Genomic DNA, 18,987 nt, shown 5'->3' with positions numbered 1-18,987 from the left:
TGAGAGAATGTCCATGTGTATGTTAGTGAGATAGTATATGTCTGGCACCACCTGGTGGCTCCTGATTAAAACAGCAGAGCTTTTAAAATACCTACATAAAGGGCATTTGGATGTTTTAATTCAGGCATCAGTAAATAATGGCGCTTAAGGATTTTATCTGCAGTTTTCCATGAGTTTATTGCTCTCATGCTCTTGTATAAAGCTCCATATACGTGCTTCAGTGTAATTCATCCAAATATTTATGAGAGAGCTTTCCATGCAGCACATCAGGAATACAAATATTTACAAAAGACGGTCCAAGAAGTGATAGTGTCTGTCAACATTTGCTCTCACGCCTCAAGCTCTGTCATTCCTTCCCTCCACATCTCAGGTTTCATCTCACTGATATGATGGTTTTCTGTCTCCCTCTCACAGGACCTGAAGCCTGTTGATGTCACCAACAAGAGGAGTCTATGGGAAAATAAAGGTGCCTCTCCAACCAAGGTAGATACTATTCAATATAATCAGAGTCATGATAAAGTGGGAAAGTTCATTTAGAATAGAGTGTCTGTAGTTTGTAATTGGTTTGTGGTCTAGGAAGGATTTTGTTATGGATTTTCACAAGAAGACACTTTGCTAAAGAAATGGTGTAATATTGAAATAATAAAGTTTAACTATTTGAAATGGTGTGGCAGCGATGGGAATAACAGTGGCTCGTGTTTGTTTTTGTTTTAAAGAACTCTGATAGCTAGTTGACCTCAGCATTAAATCTGGAATAAGCCTGAAGAGGTAAAGTCGTATTTGATCTATGTTTCTTCAGAGTTGCTGATCACACAGTGACCTCACGCTCTGCTGTCTCACTGTCGACCTTTATGCTCTCTGACGTCGGCAGGGCTGAGCTCTGTTTTGCTGTGGCTGGACACTACTGCTTATCTAATAAAGTATACATACTCATAATAGAGCGCAGCAGTAATTGCCCACTTTTTCTCCATTGATCCTTTAGTGTTTTAAGGTTTTTAAGACTGAAAGAACTACACATCCCAGAAACCGTTGCAAATGATCCCTTTCAAATGACTTCCACTGCGCTTCGATTCAACCTTGTTTATAATAGTGCTATCTCCACCAATCAGAGACATCACTACTACACCTGAGAATTGAGGGTAGTGTATTACTTTTCTTTCACTTCAGGAATAAATAATATTTTTTCTTAAAAGGCAGTTTATACAGACTCGTGGCTTCTACAGGAATGTATGACATTGTTTAATAATCTCATAGCTTGTGATTAGCCTACCTCGGATTGTTAAAATATGATTGCTGACAATCAAAATCTGTTTTCAGATAATTAATGGGATTTTTACATCCAGAGCCACACTGTTGAGCTCTATGATAATAGATGCCTAAGTGTTTCAATCCTAAATGAGATATTGACAAATGCACTTCAAAATCACTTCTGTGCAGACACTGGTACATTAACAGCACAAGATGGCAGCGCCAGTATCCAAAATTCTTCAGACAAATTTTTGACAAAATAAAACAAATCAGTTTTATGGAAGTTAACACTGTCACAGCTCTTCAAACACTAAAGTCACGACGTCTTCAGAGTGTCAAATAAAAGGAACAGAATGAACTGATCAACAGAGCCCGAGTGAAGCCATTTCCAGAGAAGGATTATGTTCTTGGCTCCATTAACACTCATAACTTGTTATAGCAGACTCAACAAAATCCAGAAGATTACAGTTCAGTATAAATTCTGCCGTAATAATATTAAACAGTGTGCCTGATGTCCCACAGCAGGCTGAGTGCTTCTCACAAATGGCTGTATCACATCACTGCTCCTTCCTCTGACAACCACAAATCACTGCTCTCTGTCCAGCTTCACTTGACTTTTTATTGCCCTGATGTTTACAGCGCTCTTTACAAGTCGGGCTCAGTGCTGAGTTCGCTAAGGCACTTTGACAGCTATGAATCACTGTCATCACCTCGCCCTTTTCAAACAAGTCTGACCGGATGTAAATACATTCCAAATCTTAATTTCTGTGTATAGAAGAAACCAAGAAGAAAGAGCCCCTCAATTGAAGTGAAACTCCGCATTGTGAAATAGAGCATGACAAGGAAATCCTCCCTACCCACGTTTAAAAAAATTAAAAACTTTCCTCCCTACTCTGATAGTTTCTGCAGCCAACAGCTGCTGAGCAGGCCGGGGGCTGTGGTCCGCTGCAGCGGGTAGCAGGGTTGGAGGGCACCAGGCCGTGGTCTGCACTGACGTAAAAAGGGCCCTGAACAGGAAAGGTAGTGGTTAGCAGCCTTGTCATTAGCTAACCGTGCTATGCTGTGATGTCAGGGAAGGGAAGAGAGCAGGATGACGATCTGTGATTGGAATCTGGATAAATTCGAGAGTCTGCATAGGTGGAAATGTTCGATTGCTCGCGGCTTTTACTGGCAGCTTTGCAGGTATGTTTGTCTGGCTAAATATATCTTTGCTGCTTTATGACTTCCTGTCTTTGTGTGTTGCAGGTGGCAGGCAGAGGGGAGACCAAATCAGTCGCCAACGGTGAGTTTTAATAAGGCACCAGAAAGTATCGGCTCGTAACTGCGGAGCTTGTAAATTTGTGTGCAAGCAATGATACAAATGCGTGGGCAGGGGCATGTGAGCGTGAACCCTCAGTTGTCGGGTGAACTTGTGGCTCCGCAGTGTCAACACAGAGGCTCACATTATCACACTGGTCTGATGGAAAGGACTCGGAATGAAGACAGGGTCAGGCTCAAAATTCCTTCACACAAAAGTTCAGTAAACAAAAATCAGTCCAAGAGAGAATTTGTAAGTCAAGCAGGATCAGAGGTCGCGCATGATTTAACTAAAAGCTGGAACACTGAACTCAAATACGTCAAGATAAACAGGCAAAACTAAAGAGAAACTCAGTGGTTCAATACTTAGAGAGACAAGATATGGTGAAACAGGGGGATCAGGAAGACAAGACAAGATATGAAAGAAAACACCATTAAGAATAAAAAAAAGGCAACTGAACTGAAGCAGAGAGGTGAAATACATGATGTAGAACTGCGTCTCAGCCAACTGATTGTTAGAGTTCTAAACACAGATTTAAAAAACACTTCAAATGTTTAGTATGTGACTATAAAAGACACCATCTCAGTGCAGCCCAGAGAAGTAAAGTTCCAGTTTGAAGGTTGTCACCGGCTGTTTGATTTATACAAAGCCCCATGTCCACAAACCAATAACTGACCTTGTCATATCCTCCCCTGCGTCTTTTACATGCTGCTGTTTGGCCTTTTTCTCCACAGCCTTTTAGGATACCACTTAAACATTGCTTGCTATTTTAAAAATCACATCTGAGTGCAGCCTCCTCCTGCTTTTGCCCACACAAACACACACACACCATTTTCACCTCTGTAAACCCACTCAACAGCCATCTCGACGCCACTCAAACCTTGCAGCTCTTCCACTCATGTGCACATCCACTTGTGCTGCTCAGACCGCAGCCATGCCTCTCTCCATTCCAGAGCCGCTGCCCCTGCCAGGCCAGTTTGTCACATTAATAGCTGGTATGTTGGAGATTAGCACAGCATCACAGTCTGACTCAGAGGATGACAAGAGGCTTTGTAAAGATCTTGTGTTTCTTGCCAGTCGTTGGCTGCAGGACCTTACAGACATTTGACACCAAACCTGGACCACATGCAAGTTCACAGAGACACACTCTCCACATGCTCGGCTGGGATAGAGAACGCCAAAAAGGTTTAAAAGTTTGGTGTAGGTAGAAATCTAACCCTCACTAAAATTAGAACGATAACTTTCAAGTGGTGTGGAGTAGTATTACTCTGCACAATATTCTATGATTAAAGCACAATTTTATCTGCTCCAAGTTTGTGTCAGGAAACTGATGAAGTATCCTGTGATGAGGCTCGTTTTGATATTTGGATTTAGACCATGAAAAGTGAAACAAGCACTAAGTGTGACTCTGTTTCACCCCGTCGTAGTTCTCATTATTATTTTGTCACCTATAGTGTAGAACCCAAAATACGTCCACACACCACTACTCTGGTATCATGACTGTCGACTCAGGACGGCTTTGCTTGCTAGCAACTTCATTACCGTAGCAAAACATCACATAATGTAAAATTACAGTCCCAGTTTTCTAATAGGTCAAAAGGTCATGCAAAATAGGTCAAGATGACAGATAAACTATTCCATATGGCGTGACGCGTTTTTTAAACTGTGTATTTAGAGATCGAACAGATCATAGTCCTTAGAAGAAAGCACAAACCTTCAAAGCACCACTTTTAAATACATTCATTAATTTTTGAGAACTGCAACCAACAAACATGTTAGAGCAGTACATTTAATGATATATGACTTGTTGAAAGATACTATTTCACAAGAGTTTTTAAAGTTTTCTAACAGGTTGCGTACAGTCCATGTTTCCCTGGAGCCGGCATCAAATATCCTGTAAACTGCATGTTGACTGCAGTTAACTGCATGACTCACTGTGGCATCTGCCTCTTGCTTTGACCCTTTGTGTCTGAGGGTCCGTGTCCTTAGCCCACACCTGTCTGCAGACGTAGTCCAGCTGCTGATGGATTTGATCTGTGTCTCTCACCAGGGATGGGGCACTAATGTCTTGAAGAAGCCACTAACTCTGGGGACCACGACAATCCAAGACGCTTCCTTTGACTTTGTCTTAAGAACCAAATAATGACCACACGCCCAAGAGGGGACCCCAAGAGAACGGAGGGACAGGAGAGATGCTGTCTGAGCACTGTACTGAAACAACATCTTATTTTTGTACGGTTGCCACAAATAGTGCCTTTGCACAATGATTTTTTTTTGCTTTCTAAAAGAAACAAAATGCTGTGAAATTTGGACATTTGTAATTACTGTTACTAATTACTTTATACAATCCAGCCAGGAAGAAGGAAAACTAATTAAATTTAGATTTATCTTGTTTGTACTCCACGCCAACAGTTTTGATAAGAGACAGAATAGATGAGATAAACCTTTCCACATTCAGAAGAGATGGGTGAAATCAGTTCTCTCCCTCATACAGATCCTTTTCCATCTCTCTTTTTTTTATTTATATTTAAAGCAAAAGCTTCACACATTGCTATTTTATTCAACGTTCACCAGTTCAGGATAGAAATATAAGCACTTATAGAATTTAGCTGATTTCACTTTTTATTTTGTCTTACCAATAGTGCAGCAATGGTCTGAGTAATATATGTTAGCACATGTGATGTTTTGAATATGACCTATCATACTGTATCGTATATAACATCTTTATACTCAAAAACAAAAGGTATTGTTTGCTTTTTTTTGTATCCAGAAACTATTCACCAACGGGCAATTCACTTTGGAGGTGATAGGAGTGTTGAATATTCAGAAGGCCATTATGACTTTTATTATCCTTTATGTCATTTTATTTATGTTTTACTGTGTTTTGTTCTTTTCTATTTCTAGCTGTTTTTGTAGCTTTTGTACCTGTTTGATCACTTTAAAAATCTTCAGACATTCCTCTCTTGAAAAGCAGGTGCTCCAGGTGCCGTCGCTGCTTGAAAGGTTTTATAATGTGGGAAATCGGCAAACCACTTTTTTTTTTGCCTCAAGTCTGTGCACATTTCTATGCGCAGCAATCATTTTCTAATTGAGGGCATGCAAGGTAAAATTATGGTGCCTAAGCATTTAGCAAGACACAAGTACAGTACAAGGATATTTACCACTATGTAACTCTTCTGGCCTTATGATTGCAGTGACAGCTGAGGTACAGTACATAAAAGCCTCCAAGCAACTCAGTACGAAACTAAGACTGGATTTCATGTTTATTTTTCACTGACGTGGTCTTACAGCAGCGTGTTCCCTTTCAATTGTTGTGGGGCAGAAGCTTTGACAAGCGTATGAATGGTTTGCCCGGGCATTAAATTGATCTATGTTACTGCTCAAAAGTCTGACAATCACATTCCATGGCTCCTAAAAAGAGCAGGGGAGCTTGACCAAAATATTTTAAAGCGTGATTTAATGTGACATTTATGTTTGTTTTTTTTAGTACAGTGGTTTCATAATGCCGTATTGTTTTTTTTCTACAACCTTGTGTCCATTTTATGTTTTTTATTCTTTTATTTCCATGGTTATCCAGACACTTTGTTTTTTGTGTAGCGCTAAGCCTATGCAAAACACACTATCTGTAGTCTCTCTGAACACTCCCAATGTCATACAAGTGGGCAGTTTCCAACTGGATGGATGTTTTAAACATTGTACCCTTTTACTCAACAACAGCAATAAAGACTTGAGGTATTCCACATTGTTCCGTTTCAAGATCTGTCTCCTCTGCACACAAACTACATTATACACTGTGTTTACCTCAGACTGTGTGTAAAGATGGACGACACATATAACCACTTCCTCCCACTATCCAGAAACAAAGCCAAAATATCCCGGAGACGCTTGTGCCCTCTTGCACCCATGACGTCTTTCGGAGTCAGAGTCTGCGCAGTAACAATCGGTGGATGGGGGCGAGGTCCAATCACAAGTATTGACTTTCAATCATGATGTTTCACCACTTTTTATAGAATGACATCCCAAAATAAAAACAGAGTTGCTGAAAAAAGTTGCACTTGAGCTTATAACAGTCTGATGCGGCCTAAAATGAATGAAACCATATTTAAGCAAAATCTGTCTGATGTGTATTTTGCCTTTTAAACTGGCTCGTGTCCCATTCACTAACTTTTGGGAGCCGTCACATTGATCATCATTAGTCATCATGAGTCTTTGGTGTTGAAATAATAGGTGAATATATAAATGAAAGATTTTGTAATATAAAATGAATTATAAAGAGTTAAAAAGACATAAATAGTATTTTTAGATAAACAATTGAAATACATTGTTAAAAGATTAATTTTCCTTCAACTTCTACGAGCCTCTAGTGGACAATTAATAAACTACACGTTTTGTTGCACTTCCGCATTGGCTTCCTCTGGAAGTCGCAGCTTCCTCACCGGAAGTTGCGCCCACTGCGCCACCGTGCTAACGAGACAGGTGTGACCATATACAGTCTATGGGTGTGACACGCTAGCACCAGCTGAGTTAGCTCATAGCTACTAGGCTAAATTCATGAGGTATTTACTTTGCGGCTCCCTGAAGTCCTGCTAGCTCATGTTATAAACAGATGGTATAAGTAGCATTAGCTTGTTAGCTAGTGTGACTTTGCTGCTAACAACCAAAAGGAGGTGAACATTTAGAAATGGACACTTCTATAAAAAGTCAAATTTAACAGTAAGGACTTCTTTCCATTGTGCTGCTTTATGAGCTTGTGTAATGTAAACATTATATCTTTAGCTTTTTAGCTAGTTTGACTTTGCTGCTGTCAACCAAATGGAGGTGAAGTATAAAGCTTTAAAATTAGTATAACAATATCTTGATTATTCAACAACAATATCATTCATTGAGCTGCTTGTTTATATGTTTGACTTTCCACGTGACGTTTTTATAGTCGAACAAATCAAAAAGCATTTTCATTGTTTCCTGAATGTGAGTATTGACTGATCATCTCCACACGGCTGTGGAGTTGTAAATGTAATGTGTTTTTGTGTTGGGGTTTTATCACCATCAAGCAGACTCCACAGCAGCACTGAATATTTGATGGTTGATGGGAAAAAGTTTTGCATAAATTTACAATCTCCAAACCTGCTCACTGGTTTCTGCTACTTCTCATGTTGTTTTTCAGCAGCACAGAGCCGCCCAGTGCGGATGTGTTTTTTTTTTTTAGAAACTGAATGAAACAATTAACAAGGGAACAACAAAACTTCACAAGATCAATTGTATTTCCTAGCCTAAAAGTCATTTGAAGTGGAAATAAGTTGTGTGTCCAATTTCAGGCCCGGAGTGAAGCAGATTACGCGGAGCACTTGAAGGCAGCATTCCTCTCCAGGTACAACTCATCTCTCCGACCCCACCAGTAGAAGTGACGACCCCAACCAGTCAGAGAAGAGATATGTGGTCACATGACGGCCCAGGCTGTATTAACTATGCTTCCTGGTGGGTTGGATGATTGAACATGTGTCTGTCTGGATGTGAGGATAAGACCTGACTTTACTGGTAATCCCATCTCTTCCTCTGGAAAACACAAGGAGGTAAGAGCATGACCCCTGGGCACATCGCTGCAAAAACCCTCACAACTCAATGCATGTCATTTAATTTGCATCGATGTAAAGTTGACATTCTGAATTTTTTGTTGAAATTTGACAAGCTTGAGTGAGATGTGCTGACGTCAATCTGTAAAACTCCTCAGCATGAACTAAGAACTTGCTGCCACTCATACAAAGCCTTGAATGCTGAAATTGGCTTAGACGTTTCCTAAGTAGCCTCTTTAAGATTTTATGATGGCTTTTTGTGTGATGTATCCTGATCTGAGCGGTGCATATGCTGGAGAAGAAGGTGCTAAGCTCGCCCCTGAGGCTGTCGTGTTTCTAGCAGGCTTCGGGGTTTGACTTTAATGCCGCCTAATGCTGAAACCAGCACCCGCAGCATTCCTGCCACTGTCAGACTGTGTGTAATTCCATCTTTTCAGCCAGACGGGAACTGACCACATGCATTAAAGCAAATACACGCTTAATACCCTGGCCATGACAGCCCTGTGAATTCTTTCTTGATTTTCCAGTCAGTGCTTTCCCTCAGCCATCTGGTATTTGTCTTTCTCCTCCTCCGCCGCCTCCGTCCTCCCCAGTCTCGCTCTCTTTCTCTTCACATTTATCATTCTTTGTCTTTCAACGTCAGCTGCTCAATCTGATGAAACAAGTAACAACCACGCTGGGACGCCAAGCGCCACATCGTTTGAATTGGAGTAGAGATGTAGTAGAATTTTCACAGAAGCATGACTTCTTTTTTATTTTATTGTAAACCATATGCAGGGAAGGTGTTAATATGCCATGCAAAGATTGAATGTGCAGCTGGGCCTTTGAAACTGGTTGGAAGGACGGGACTGTAGCCAGGCAGGAGGAGGAGGAGAAGGGTTGGATGTGGGGATGTGGGGATGTGGAACCACTTTTCATATCCCAACATCACCTTTTAAATGTGTGCATCAAAAATGTTACTGCTATTACCAAAAATAAGAGAAGCACTGGACTTGTCTCTGCGAGGAGGGAGATGTTTAAGAAACAGGACAAACCCCTGAAAAACAAAACATGTTCCCCATGTAAACCGCAATGACAGAAATAGCCCCCTTTACTGTGTAAATGCTGAGGTGAGCTAGACCTATTGTCTGGAGGAGCAACTCAACACCTGCTCTATAATTCTTAAAAATAGACCTTTGCTCCCCCCCACCGTTCGGCCCTACTGACACCAGTTTTTATGATCTGGTGATTTATAAGCGTGTGGAAATTACGTGTTCTGAGGGACTGTTGTGCACAGTCATATTCTGACATGTAAGGAACTCAATGGTTCAGCAGCTTCCTGCAATCCATCCCTGTGACCTTGACCCAAAACAACCCAGTGTTGTTCTATTGTTCTATTATATATGGCCGTTCTCCAGCAGAAAAACAACCTAAAATGACAGAAAGCATCTTTGAGACTTTGATTTTGTCCACGTTCATTCCAACAACAAGGAGGATGGTGGGTTTACTGTAGCAGGTCACCAGATGCTTTGGCTTCACTTCTCTGACGACTTTTTTCACTTGAATAAAAGATGTTACATTTGAACACCAAATCCCATTTGATATGACGGACATCTCTTCCGGTGCACTTCCACAAAGTGTTTTGAGCTCCTGGAAAATTGTTTCTGAGTGTTTGTATTGAAGCTGATACGACATGCGTAGCTTCAGGTGCGTCAGAGCGTCCCTGAAGAACTTGTGCAGTGCCGGTAGTTTCAGAGCTGCTCAGACGCCAGTCGGCCGCCTGCAGCCTAGATCAGTGCCAAGAGGAAATGACTGAGGATTAAGCCTGGAGTTGTTTAAAGCCCTGGGCCCCTGCTCGCAGTGCCCATGGTGGAATCATTTCAAATTCTACCATTGTTCCAATCTCCCGTTACGTAGCCAAGCTTTTCTCACTTTTTGTTGGTTTTTGTTTGGCTGTTTACACAAATTATAAAAGCGGAGAGTAGAAAATAACAAACCATCTGTCCAGGGGAAATAAATCTCAAGTGCCCATAACAACATTACAGTCGATAAGATAAAAAGGAAAATATAATGCAGTAAAACAACAAATCAGAAGAAGAAAATCACTCAAAAAGAGAAATCAATGTGAACACCCCTTATTATATTGAACCCCAGAGAAGTCAGCGTCGAGGTGTGTGTCATTGTAACAGCTGAGTTGCATAATAAAACTTAACACCAAAAAAGGGGATTCATTAAAAAATGTATTTTGAAGTGCTGATGTCTGAGTTTTGGATTGATTGTGTGCTTTCCTCTTTGATTCAGATCATTAGAATCCAAGATGTCTGAAGAGGAAGTGGAGGAGATGCAGTGAGTGCTTTTATTTCTTCTGAGCAATTCCTGTGTTTTATGTGCAGATCTTATTTTTGTCTTAGGGCGGCTGTGGCTGAGGGGTAGAGTGGTCGTCCTCCAACCTGAAGGTCGGGGGTTCGACCCCCAGTCTGAACCATCTGCATGCCGAAGTGTCCTTGGGCAAGATACTGAACCCTAAATAGCCCCCCATAGAATAACAAAGTGCTGCAAGTAGATGCACTGTATGAATGTGTGTGTGAATGGGTGAATGTGAAACTGTACTGTAAAGCGCTTTGAGTGGTCTTCATCAGACTAGAAAAGCGCTATATAAATACAAATCCATTTACCATTTATTGGTCTAAAAGTTCAAATCTTCACTTCTTTCTTCTCAGAGACAAAGGTAAGTTAAGGCTTTGAGAGCGTTTAGTGTTTTTTTTTCTTCAAGCAAAATGTCACTACCAAGGTACATCGCTAGACATAGCTGACCCGATTATGTCTCTTCAGTGGACGAAACGCAGAAAGAGGTAGGTAAGCTCTGTGTGTGTCTGTCTGTGTGTGTGTGTGTGTAGTATTGTTCCCTACATATCTGCTGGCTATTATGTGCTAGGTCTTAAATACATTTACGTTTATGCTAATGCATATTTAACTCCCTTTATCTCCTTTCGTTGTGCTTTAAAATAAGTTGTATAAAAAAATTTAAAAAAATTCACTGCATCAATAGTTTGTCAATTATGGGGAATTTTCCGGTATTGTGGTTTTTCCTTCATATATGTCAACTTGACATGAGTCCTAAAAGTCCTAAGTTGAACTTGTTGAAACCTACAGAAACCCTGCTATGAGTATTACTTATTCTCACTGGATAAAATCACACAAAGTAAACAGAAAAATACATGTTTCTTTCCTGTTGTTCTGCCACATGTGGAGATTCTGCTTTGATATGTAAAATGTTACAAACAGCACACGGCCTCACTTTGTGATCCAACGTTATTCCCTGTGTTGGGTTTGTTCAGACTGAATGTCAGATACCAGCACTGGGTTTTTCAGTTTCTCCCAAGAGACAATATCACAGTTCTCAGAGTTCGACCAAATCCCAGCTGCGAGCTGTTTGCCAGCGTCTCACTGATCCACTAATCCATAGTCTGCTTGCCCAGTCATGGAGACTCTGAAAAAGGAAGGTTTGTGTGAATAGTTTTTGTCTGGAAATAATGCCTTTTATTTATGTTTTTTTACTTACAAACTGTGGGATGTTATTGTAGTGGAGTGTGTGTCTGGCAGCCTCCTGTTGTCGTGTTTTTTTGCCAACAACAACTCTTTTGTCCTCACTATTCTTTGTTGTGTTTTTTTGGCACATCAAAGAAATTGCACCTGAAGTAGAGGATGAATCTCTTTATTTTTCTATTTGTCAGTACAAACCCAACTGCTTCTGCTATAAGATAATATACAGGTAGAAAATGGATAACATTAAATGTTATAGTAGTTTTTTTAGTACTTGTGTGTAATACTGCTAATATCAATGCTTTTGCATTATGTACATACTATATAAAAACTTAAATTCATTTCAATTAGAGCCTCTGCCTGCACTTAACAGTAAAAAAATGTGATGTTTGACTGTGAATGAGACGCCTGCTGAGTTAGTCTTTGATGAATTCATTCCAAAATTAGATATCTGCTCTGTGAAAAGTGTGTCTACACTCTCCTCAGACAAATATATAGAACTGGGATCCAAGGAAAAACCACTTCAGATTATTTTTGGAGTTTTATCTATTTACTGGCAGAAGATTATTTCCTCCATAAAAGTTTTTTTGGTGGTTTTCGCTGTAGTTGAGTGTTAAGGACAGATGATGTTGCATGTTGTTAAGCCCTGTGTGAGTTCTGAATATTGGCTTTACAAATACAATTTGATTGATTGACTAATTGAAGATGAACGGATTATAAACATCGGAAACTGTTTTTTTAAATTTGGACATTTTGTAAACCTCTTCATCTTGTTTGTTTGTTCTACTGTGTGTCTTATTGCATCTAATCATGTTCTAATAATGTTTAAATAATTATTTAATTATTGTTTCTTACCACCTTAGAACCTCCTCCCACCACTGAAGGTAATGACTTATTCTACTCTCATATTTTTCAAGTAATTTTTCAAGTCAAGTAATCAACAATAGACTTTGACATGAGCTTAAGCTATTCTTGTTCTTATTTGGAAAAAAGAGCCTTGTAATTTGATCTTTGCTAAGATAAGATCAACCATTTTTAGTCCGACAACAGGGAGAATTCTCCATGTTAGAGCCGCAAGGGAATTCAGAAGTTGACATCAGTAAAGCAATAAGTACTTTAAAGTCCAAGAAAATCTAGAAAAATATTATAAACGGAATAAAAACAAACTGCCCTCTTCTTTCAACTAACTCAACTGCGCATTCTGACCCATTACCTCAGATAATGTTTGTGCCTCGTGGCTAAAAAGCACAGAATATTTTCTGATCAGCTGTTCTCCCTATCTTCCACCGATCATTGAATTGTCTGCTCACATCACCTCCACAAAGAGCCTGCAGTAGAAGGTAGCATATAGTTGTTTTTAAGCTTTAATGCACGGTGTGACTGAATAACACTATATCACTCTGGCTTCTGTACTCCACCATGTTTCACAGTCACTGAGTTCAGGAGAGAAGAACTTACACCTTATATTTGTTGGAAATGATGATAGTGGTTTTTCAATTCCCTGTTGCGGATGAACTCATGTGGTGTAAATTCTTTGCTTTTTTTTCATTCTTCCCCTCATGCCTTTATATTTATTCTGATAATACACTTTTATGAAAGAACTGCCTCCACTGTCTGAAGGTAAAGCTTTCATGCCCTGAAACCCAGATAATACTTCCACTTTAAACTCAATATGAAAAAGCATTCACACGTTGTTTAGACTTTTTATTTCCTTCCCCTGGAAGTCAGGAAACTTTTCCAAATCAAAATATACAAAGCAGATATCAGCACGGAGGATAATAGCATTTGCAAATAATAAAGTACATCCATTTATGTTCTTCCTGCTGAGTTTTTTCTTTTTCTTTTGCTGTAGAGTCTCCAGTTGCAGATGAAGGTACTGTTCGCTGCTGAGAGGGGTTTTGTGATCATTATTGTTGTTGAGCTGATGTGTGTGTTTGACAACTTCTGCAAAACAACTGCTCTGCAACACATGCTCACAAACACTTGCCAGAGTAAAAGCTGTGTGTTATTTCAAAAACAGGATATTGGGATATTATGAAGATCCCTTCATTGTTTCAGAGGAGGAGCAGTGAATTTCACTTGTATATTGTGTTACACATGCTGCTCATTATGTGACAGCTGCACTGGACATCATGCATAAAATGTCTACAGACAGGAATGTAACAAAAAAAACACAAAAACCACTGTGTTGAATCCAGAAAGTGATTCTTCACCGACACAGTACATATGTCAGAGTGTGTGTTGAGGGTGTTTGTATTGTGATAAATAATCTGTTGCTCAGATGTTCCCAGACCACGGGAGTGAGTCAGGCTCAATGAGCTCTGTCATCTTATGTATCGAGGATCAAACAATGTGACGTGAGATGCACAATTTAGACAAATGTACTGTTTTGTCAATATTAACATTTAAGTCTTAAACACTAAATAGATTAAATCAATTAACAAATACAAAATAAACTGTATATGAGCATAAGGTGGTATCTTAACTGTGATGTCCCTTCTTTTCACGACAGTAGATGACCCAAAACCCAAACCAAAGTGAGTCCTCTGTCAGTGTTTATATCGTCCAACTGCTGACAAACTGGGTAAAGTTCTTCTTCTAACCCAGTAATGTTTTATTTTAGAGCGTTTGCTCCAGCTATAGCTGTGCCAAAGATACCAGAGGGAGAAAAAGTCGACTTTGATGTGAGTGATTGATGCCGTTTCAAAAGAAAAGTTTGACATTTGGGGATTTTCTTGCTGAGCATTTGATGAGATGATTAATTTATTCAGAAATATGATGCTACAGTAGCTTATCCTAAAGACAGGAAGCAGTTCCTACACCAGAGATTTTTGTACAGGTGAACCAATCAAGATATATTGGATTGCTTTGGATGATTTCAATTTTTTATTTGTGATGGTTCCAGGTTAGCTGTTGACCCCTGTTAACAGTCTCCACGATCTGCTATGCCATTCGAAGCTATGCTGACTGACATGACATTTATTTTCAGTGCAATTCTCAAAAGTCAAACTATGTCTTATGGCAACATAGATTAGAACACACACTGTTGTGAATTAAGAACAAATATCAGCCTCCTAAAGTTGCCTGATTATTTTTCATTAAGAGAAGAAAAAAAAACTCTTTATCAAGTTTTGTGTAATTCTGCTGACAAACCGTAGACAAAGTGGGGGGTGAACTAGGGTTAGTAGGTTAGTACTAGGTTTTGCTAAGTATTTGAGAAGAGAATGTTACAAAAGGATGTCCTCTTAAGAACATCACTTCAAACGTGTATATGTGGCTGCAGGACATCCAGAAGAAGCGCCAGGAGAAGGATCTTGCTGAGCTGCACTCTCTGATCGAGGCCCACTTCATCCAGCGGAAGAAGGACGAGCAGGAACTCATCACTCTCGTTAACAGGATCGTAAGTCTTTCAGGAACGCTGGCCAAGATCGCTGGAGTGATGCATTGAATCACACCAGGTGGATGTGTGTGTGGATGTGCAGGAGAAGCGTCGTGCTGAGAGGGCTGAACAGCAGAGGATCCGTGCTGAGCAGGAGAACGAGAGACTGGCACGTGTTGCTGTGAGTAATCGCAGTCATCTCATCTTTTTCAGGACATGACGCTGTATACAACAAATAAATGACTGGCACCCTGCAGCTCCACCTAGTGTCCCAAATATGATTAGGGAGTTTGGACTGTGTGTGTCCTGGTGAGCAATCTTCTCAGGCTGCAGGGAGTGACAGATACTGGGTGTAAAAGCCCCTGTCAACAGTGAAGAAATACCCTATCCATTTTGTTTCACCTATATTTCTTTATTGTGATATCCTGTAAAGCAGCAGAGGAAGGCCAATCTTTGAAATATGAGTGTGCTGCTTACTGATGTCACATTACAGAATTGTCCCTTGCGGCCTTTATTTTTATGCAGCTTTCCAATGACACAGATATGAATCAAACTTACTTTTCAGGGACTCTTTTATTAAGGATTTAATTTACAAATGCTACCGTGTCTCAGGAGTGCTGGGTAAAATTAATATGTCTCCAAAGTGGAGTTTTGTCCTTAATTTAAAGCTGCAGAAATATTTTATGATAACGTGGTTGTAACAAACCCACAAAGAATTATCAGTTCCTCTCATCTATGCAGTATTTTAGTGCCTTTGAGCTCATTTGTTTTGCTTTCTTTTGAGTTTAACGATGAAAGTTGTGGTTTTAAGCTCTTCTTTATGAGCATAGAATGATAAACGGCAAAACATTTTACGAATCTGAGGAAGAACAATTATGTGTTATACCTCCTCACTGTGTTTACACAATAAATAAGCAGTATATCAATAATATATATGGAACTTGTATTATATTGCTACTGATAAAAACTTATTTGGTCCTTTTATTGCCCAGCCCTAATTGCTCCATATGAGCTGGTTATATGTCAAACTGTATGGTATCAACGTAGTGATTATATGTCAGTGTTGTGTTGACAGCTTGTTTCTGCTGCCCACAAGAGGCCAAAAACATGTTGTTAGAAATCAATGTGAAACTTGTTGTTGTGATGAACAGATTTTCTTGCAGATACTCTAAAGGTTACCTAAGTCGTTGGCCGGTGAACAGGTGTTTCTATTCCCCGGATCATGTTGTACAATTTGTGCTGCAGGAAGAAAAGGAGCGGAAGGAGCAGGAGGAGGACGCCAAGAAGAGGACAGCTCTGACAAACATGACTCACCAGTATGCCGGCGTCCAACAAAGGGTCAGACGGCACACAAACATGTATTTGAGTTTAGAGTTTAAATAAATAAAAGGTAATCAAATTTGGCTTCCTCTTTCATCCTTGCCTCCTGTATTTATTCTTCCGTGCAACAGGACGGCAGGAAGGGAGCTAGGAAGCAGACAGAGCGAGAGAAGAAAAAGAAGATCCTGGCTGACCGGAGGAAGCCGCTCAACATCGACCACCTCAGTGAGGACAAACTGAAGTGAGGAGAGTTTCCACTGTGAACAGTTATTGTTCACAGCGCTGTAGTCGGCCACATTTCCAGTCTGATCCATGTGATTTGTTTGTGTATTAACTGCCATCAACTTTCCCTTTCCTGTATTAGTTTTGACATGGTCTTTTAGTTTTCTGTTTCTTAACTAGTTTTTGCTTGACAGGGAGAAAGCCGATGAGCTGTGGCACTGGCTTATGACACTGGAGGCTGAGAAGTACGAGCTCACCGAGAAACTGAAGAGACAGAAATATGATGTAAGTACTTTCCCTCTGGATGTTCATGTGCTGATTACTCTGTGAAATTACACGAGTGAAAATCATTTCCTCCATCCAACAACGAATCAGTGGAAAAGTGGGATGACAGCGTCCTCAGAAGAGTTTGTCTACTGAATTCAGACACAGCTACTATCTAGTAAACTTTAGAAGTGCTGGGCTGATTTTGTTGCTTTTTAACTAGCATCTGGCTCCAGCTCCATACAGATATGATAGTGGCATCAATACCATCTCCAAACTCATGGAAAATGAATTACAAACATATTTCCCAAAAGGTACACACTATACATTTTAGCTTTGCTTGCAATTTTTTTTAATGTAATGTAGCTTTTAATTTGACAAGAAATCAATGAAATATAATGTGCCTAAAATCTAGTTTAGATAACACACTGTTTATACAATTAAGCTTTGATTTATGTGCTTATATCAATGGGATATACGGATTCTCTGAAAAGCCAAATTATGTGAAAGCTGAAACATATGAACTGCTAATGCAAGACTGTCCTCGGGGCAACTATCTAAAATGAATGTGGCCTGACTTCCAGATCAATGTGCTCCAGACCCGAATCGCTGAGCAGCAGAAGTTGTGAGTAACACTTAATGAGGAGTGTGAGGCTCCTGGTTGTGTAGTGTTTGCTGTTTGTGTGCTGGAGGCTCAGCAACCGAGTCCTGGGCAGCGGGGATCAACACAATCACAATCATACATTATTCTAAAATGATCCCACCAAGTGGGTGTTTTTGTAGCCACCAGAAATAACTACCATCTCCAATTTTAATGTGGGTGCAGGTAATTCTTCATTAAACAATATGATCTTTGGACACAACCAGGCTAGCCATTTTCCCCCATTTCTAGTCTTTTGTTCTGACCTGCTTGTCGTTTTAACTTCACATTTGGTGGACTAACACCAGAGTTGTTTCAATCTTATCATTTTATTAAATGAAAAAGCATCTTTCATAAAATGTAGTATCTGGAGGCATTGGTTTCATTTACCTTAAATCCACAAACTTTCATGAAAAAAATATTTTCGCACAGTCTGATCCCTAAAAAAGATCCCTCCAGTGTCTCCACAACATTATTCCATCTGTTTGACAGCGAACATTTGATCTCAGTCCCATTTTGCTGTCAGTGTCTCATCCCTCAGTTGTAGCTGAAAGGGACATTTTGACTGCTCATGATGCAAGAACACCCAAAATGCCAAAAACACTGCAGCTCTGAGCTTCTGCTGCCTTTCCCCTTAGGATTTAGTTGATTGATAGACGACTAGATGTGGGTCCCCATCTGCCGATGAAAATTTTTGGATTTCAGGTGAACATGTGTTGCCCTGCTGAGCCTCTCTAGGATTATAGTGTTAGATTTTAAGGGCAAAGGACAGCAACAAATAAGGTATGAAAGGTAAGGCTGCAGCTTTGTCCTGTGGGAAACTGCCTGCTTTGCACTCCTTTAATAGCATCCGGCTTTAGTGTTTGCCATCTTCTCTTTTTTCAGAGCTCCACACTGTGTTCGGGGAGTTTCCCCACATTATAAAGACAACAGAAAACCAGATTTAAACACGTTGTTTGTGTTCCACCTGAGCAACAATAACAACAATGCACGTAATAGAGTTTTGCTAACACGTAGCTTTTGTCTGTAAATCCACAGCGCCAAGGGAAGAGGCAAGGCCAAAGGCAGGCTGAGATAGGAGTCCTGAAGACGTGCAGCAGTGGTGAATCGGATTTGTCACATAGAGACAGTGCTACAAGAACAGGTTGTAGACTTAAGAAATGAAGAGACTTTTATTCCCAATGTTAGTTTGTGTGCTTCGTCATCTAAGAAACTAAAAGATCTTTCCTTTCTGTTCCCCTGACATATCGTGTGTGTGGGGGGGGATCCTCCATCCATCCGGGTGTCAATCTATAATCATTTCAAGAGCAGAACTCAAATACCCTTTTAATGAAATTTCACAAGTTTTTCCTAGATTTTAGATACGAAACCTAACTGTTGTTTCTTCTAGATTTTTAACCCTCACCTTTATGTTTTTTTTTGTAGATTTTGAATCCTGCACTTTGCTACAGTGTTTCTTTTCTAGATTTTGGACGCTGCACTAGTGTTGTGCGTTATTTTTTCGAGATCTTGGATCTAGTTTTCT

General features: G+C 40.0%; 2 protein-coding genes across 5 annotated transcripts in view; both read left to right on the top strand.

The window, feature by feature from the left end:
- cald1a (caldesmon 1a) overlaps positions 1-6,285 on the top strand; it is a 50,363-nt gene extending 44,078 nt beyond the window's left edge. For 3 of the 4 annotated variants that reach the window (XM_061070734.1, XM_061070735.1, XM_061070733.1), the window contains 3 exons: positions 415-483; positions 2,494-2,530; positions 4,596-6,285. In XM_061070734.1, the coding sequence (XP_060926717.1) occupies positions 415-483; positions 2,494-2,530; positions 4,596-4,609 (120 nt within the window). In that variant the 3' untranslated portion in view covers positions 4,610-6,285. Of the gene's footprint in view, positions 1-414; positions 484-716; positions 769-2,493; positions 2,531-4,595 lie in introns of all 4 variants that reach the window. The other variant, XR_009678228.1, reaches the window with a different exon arrangement.
- Positions 6,286-10,411: 4,126 nt separating this feature from the next.
- On the top strand, positions 10,412-18,540 carry tnnt2e (troponin T2e, cardiac). The gene is given in 11 exon segments (XM_061078538.1): positions 10,412-10,440; positions 13,789-13,796; positions 14,150-14,185; positions 14,275-14,321; positions 14,921-15,037; positions 15,120-15,197; positions 16,262-16,354; positions 16,468-16,577; positions 16,753-16,843; positions 17,407-17,444; positions 18,501-18,540. Coding segments are annotated over 11 exon segments (687 nt in total).
- The last annotated feature ends 447 nt before the right edge of the window (positions 18,541-18,987 follow it).

This window comes from Limanda limanda, chromosome 1 (genome assembly GCF_963576545.1).
Source record: "Limanda limanda chromosome 1, fLimLim1.1, whole genome shotgun sequence".
Taxonomy (NCBI): Eukaryota; Metazoa; Chordata; class Actinopteri; order Pleuronectiformes; family Pleuronectidae; genus Limanda; species Limanda limanda.
The sequence above is the reverse complement of the archived record's forward strand: the minus strand, read 5'-3'. Positions and strand labels throughout refer to the sequence as shown.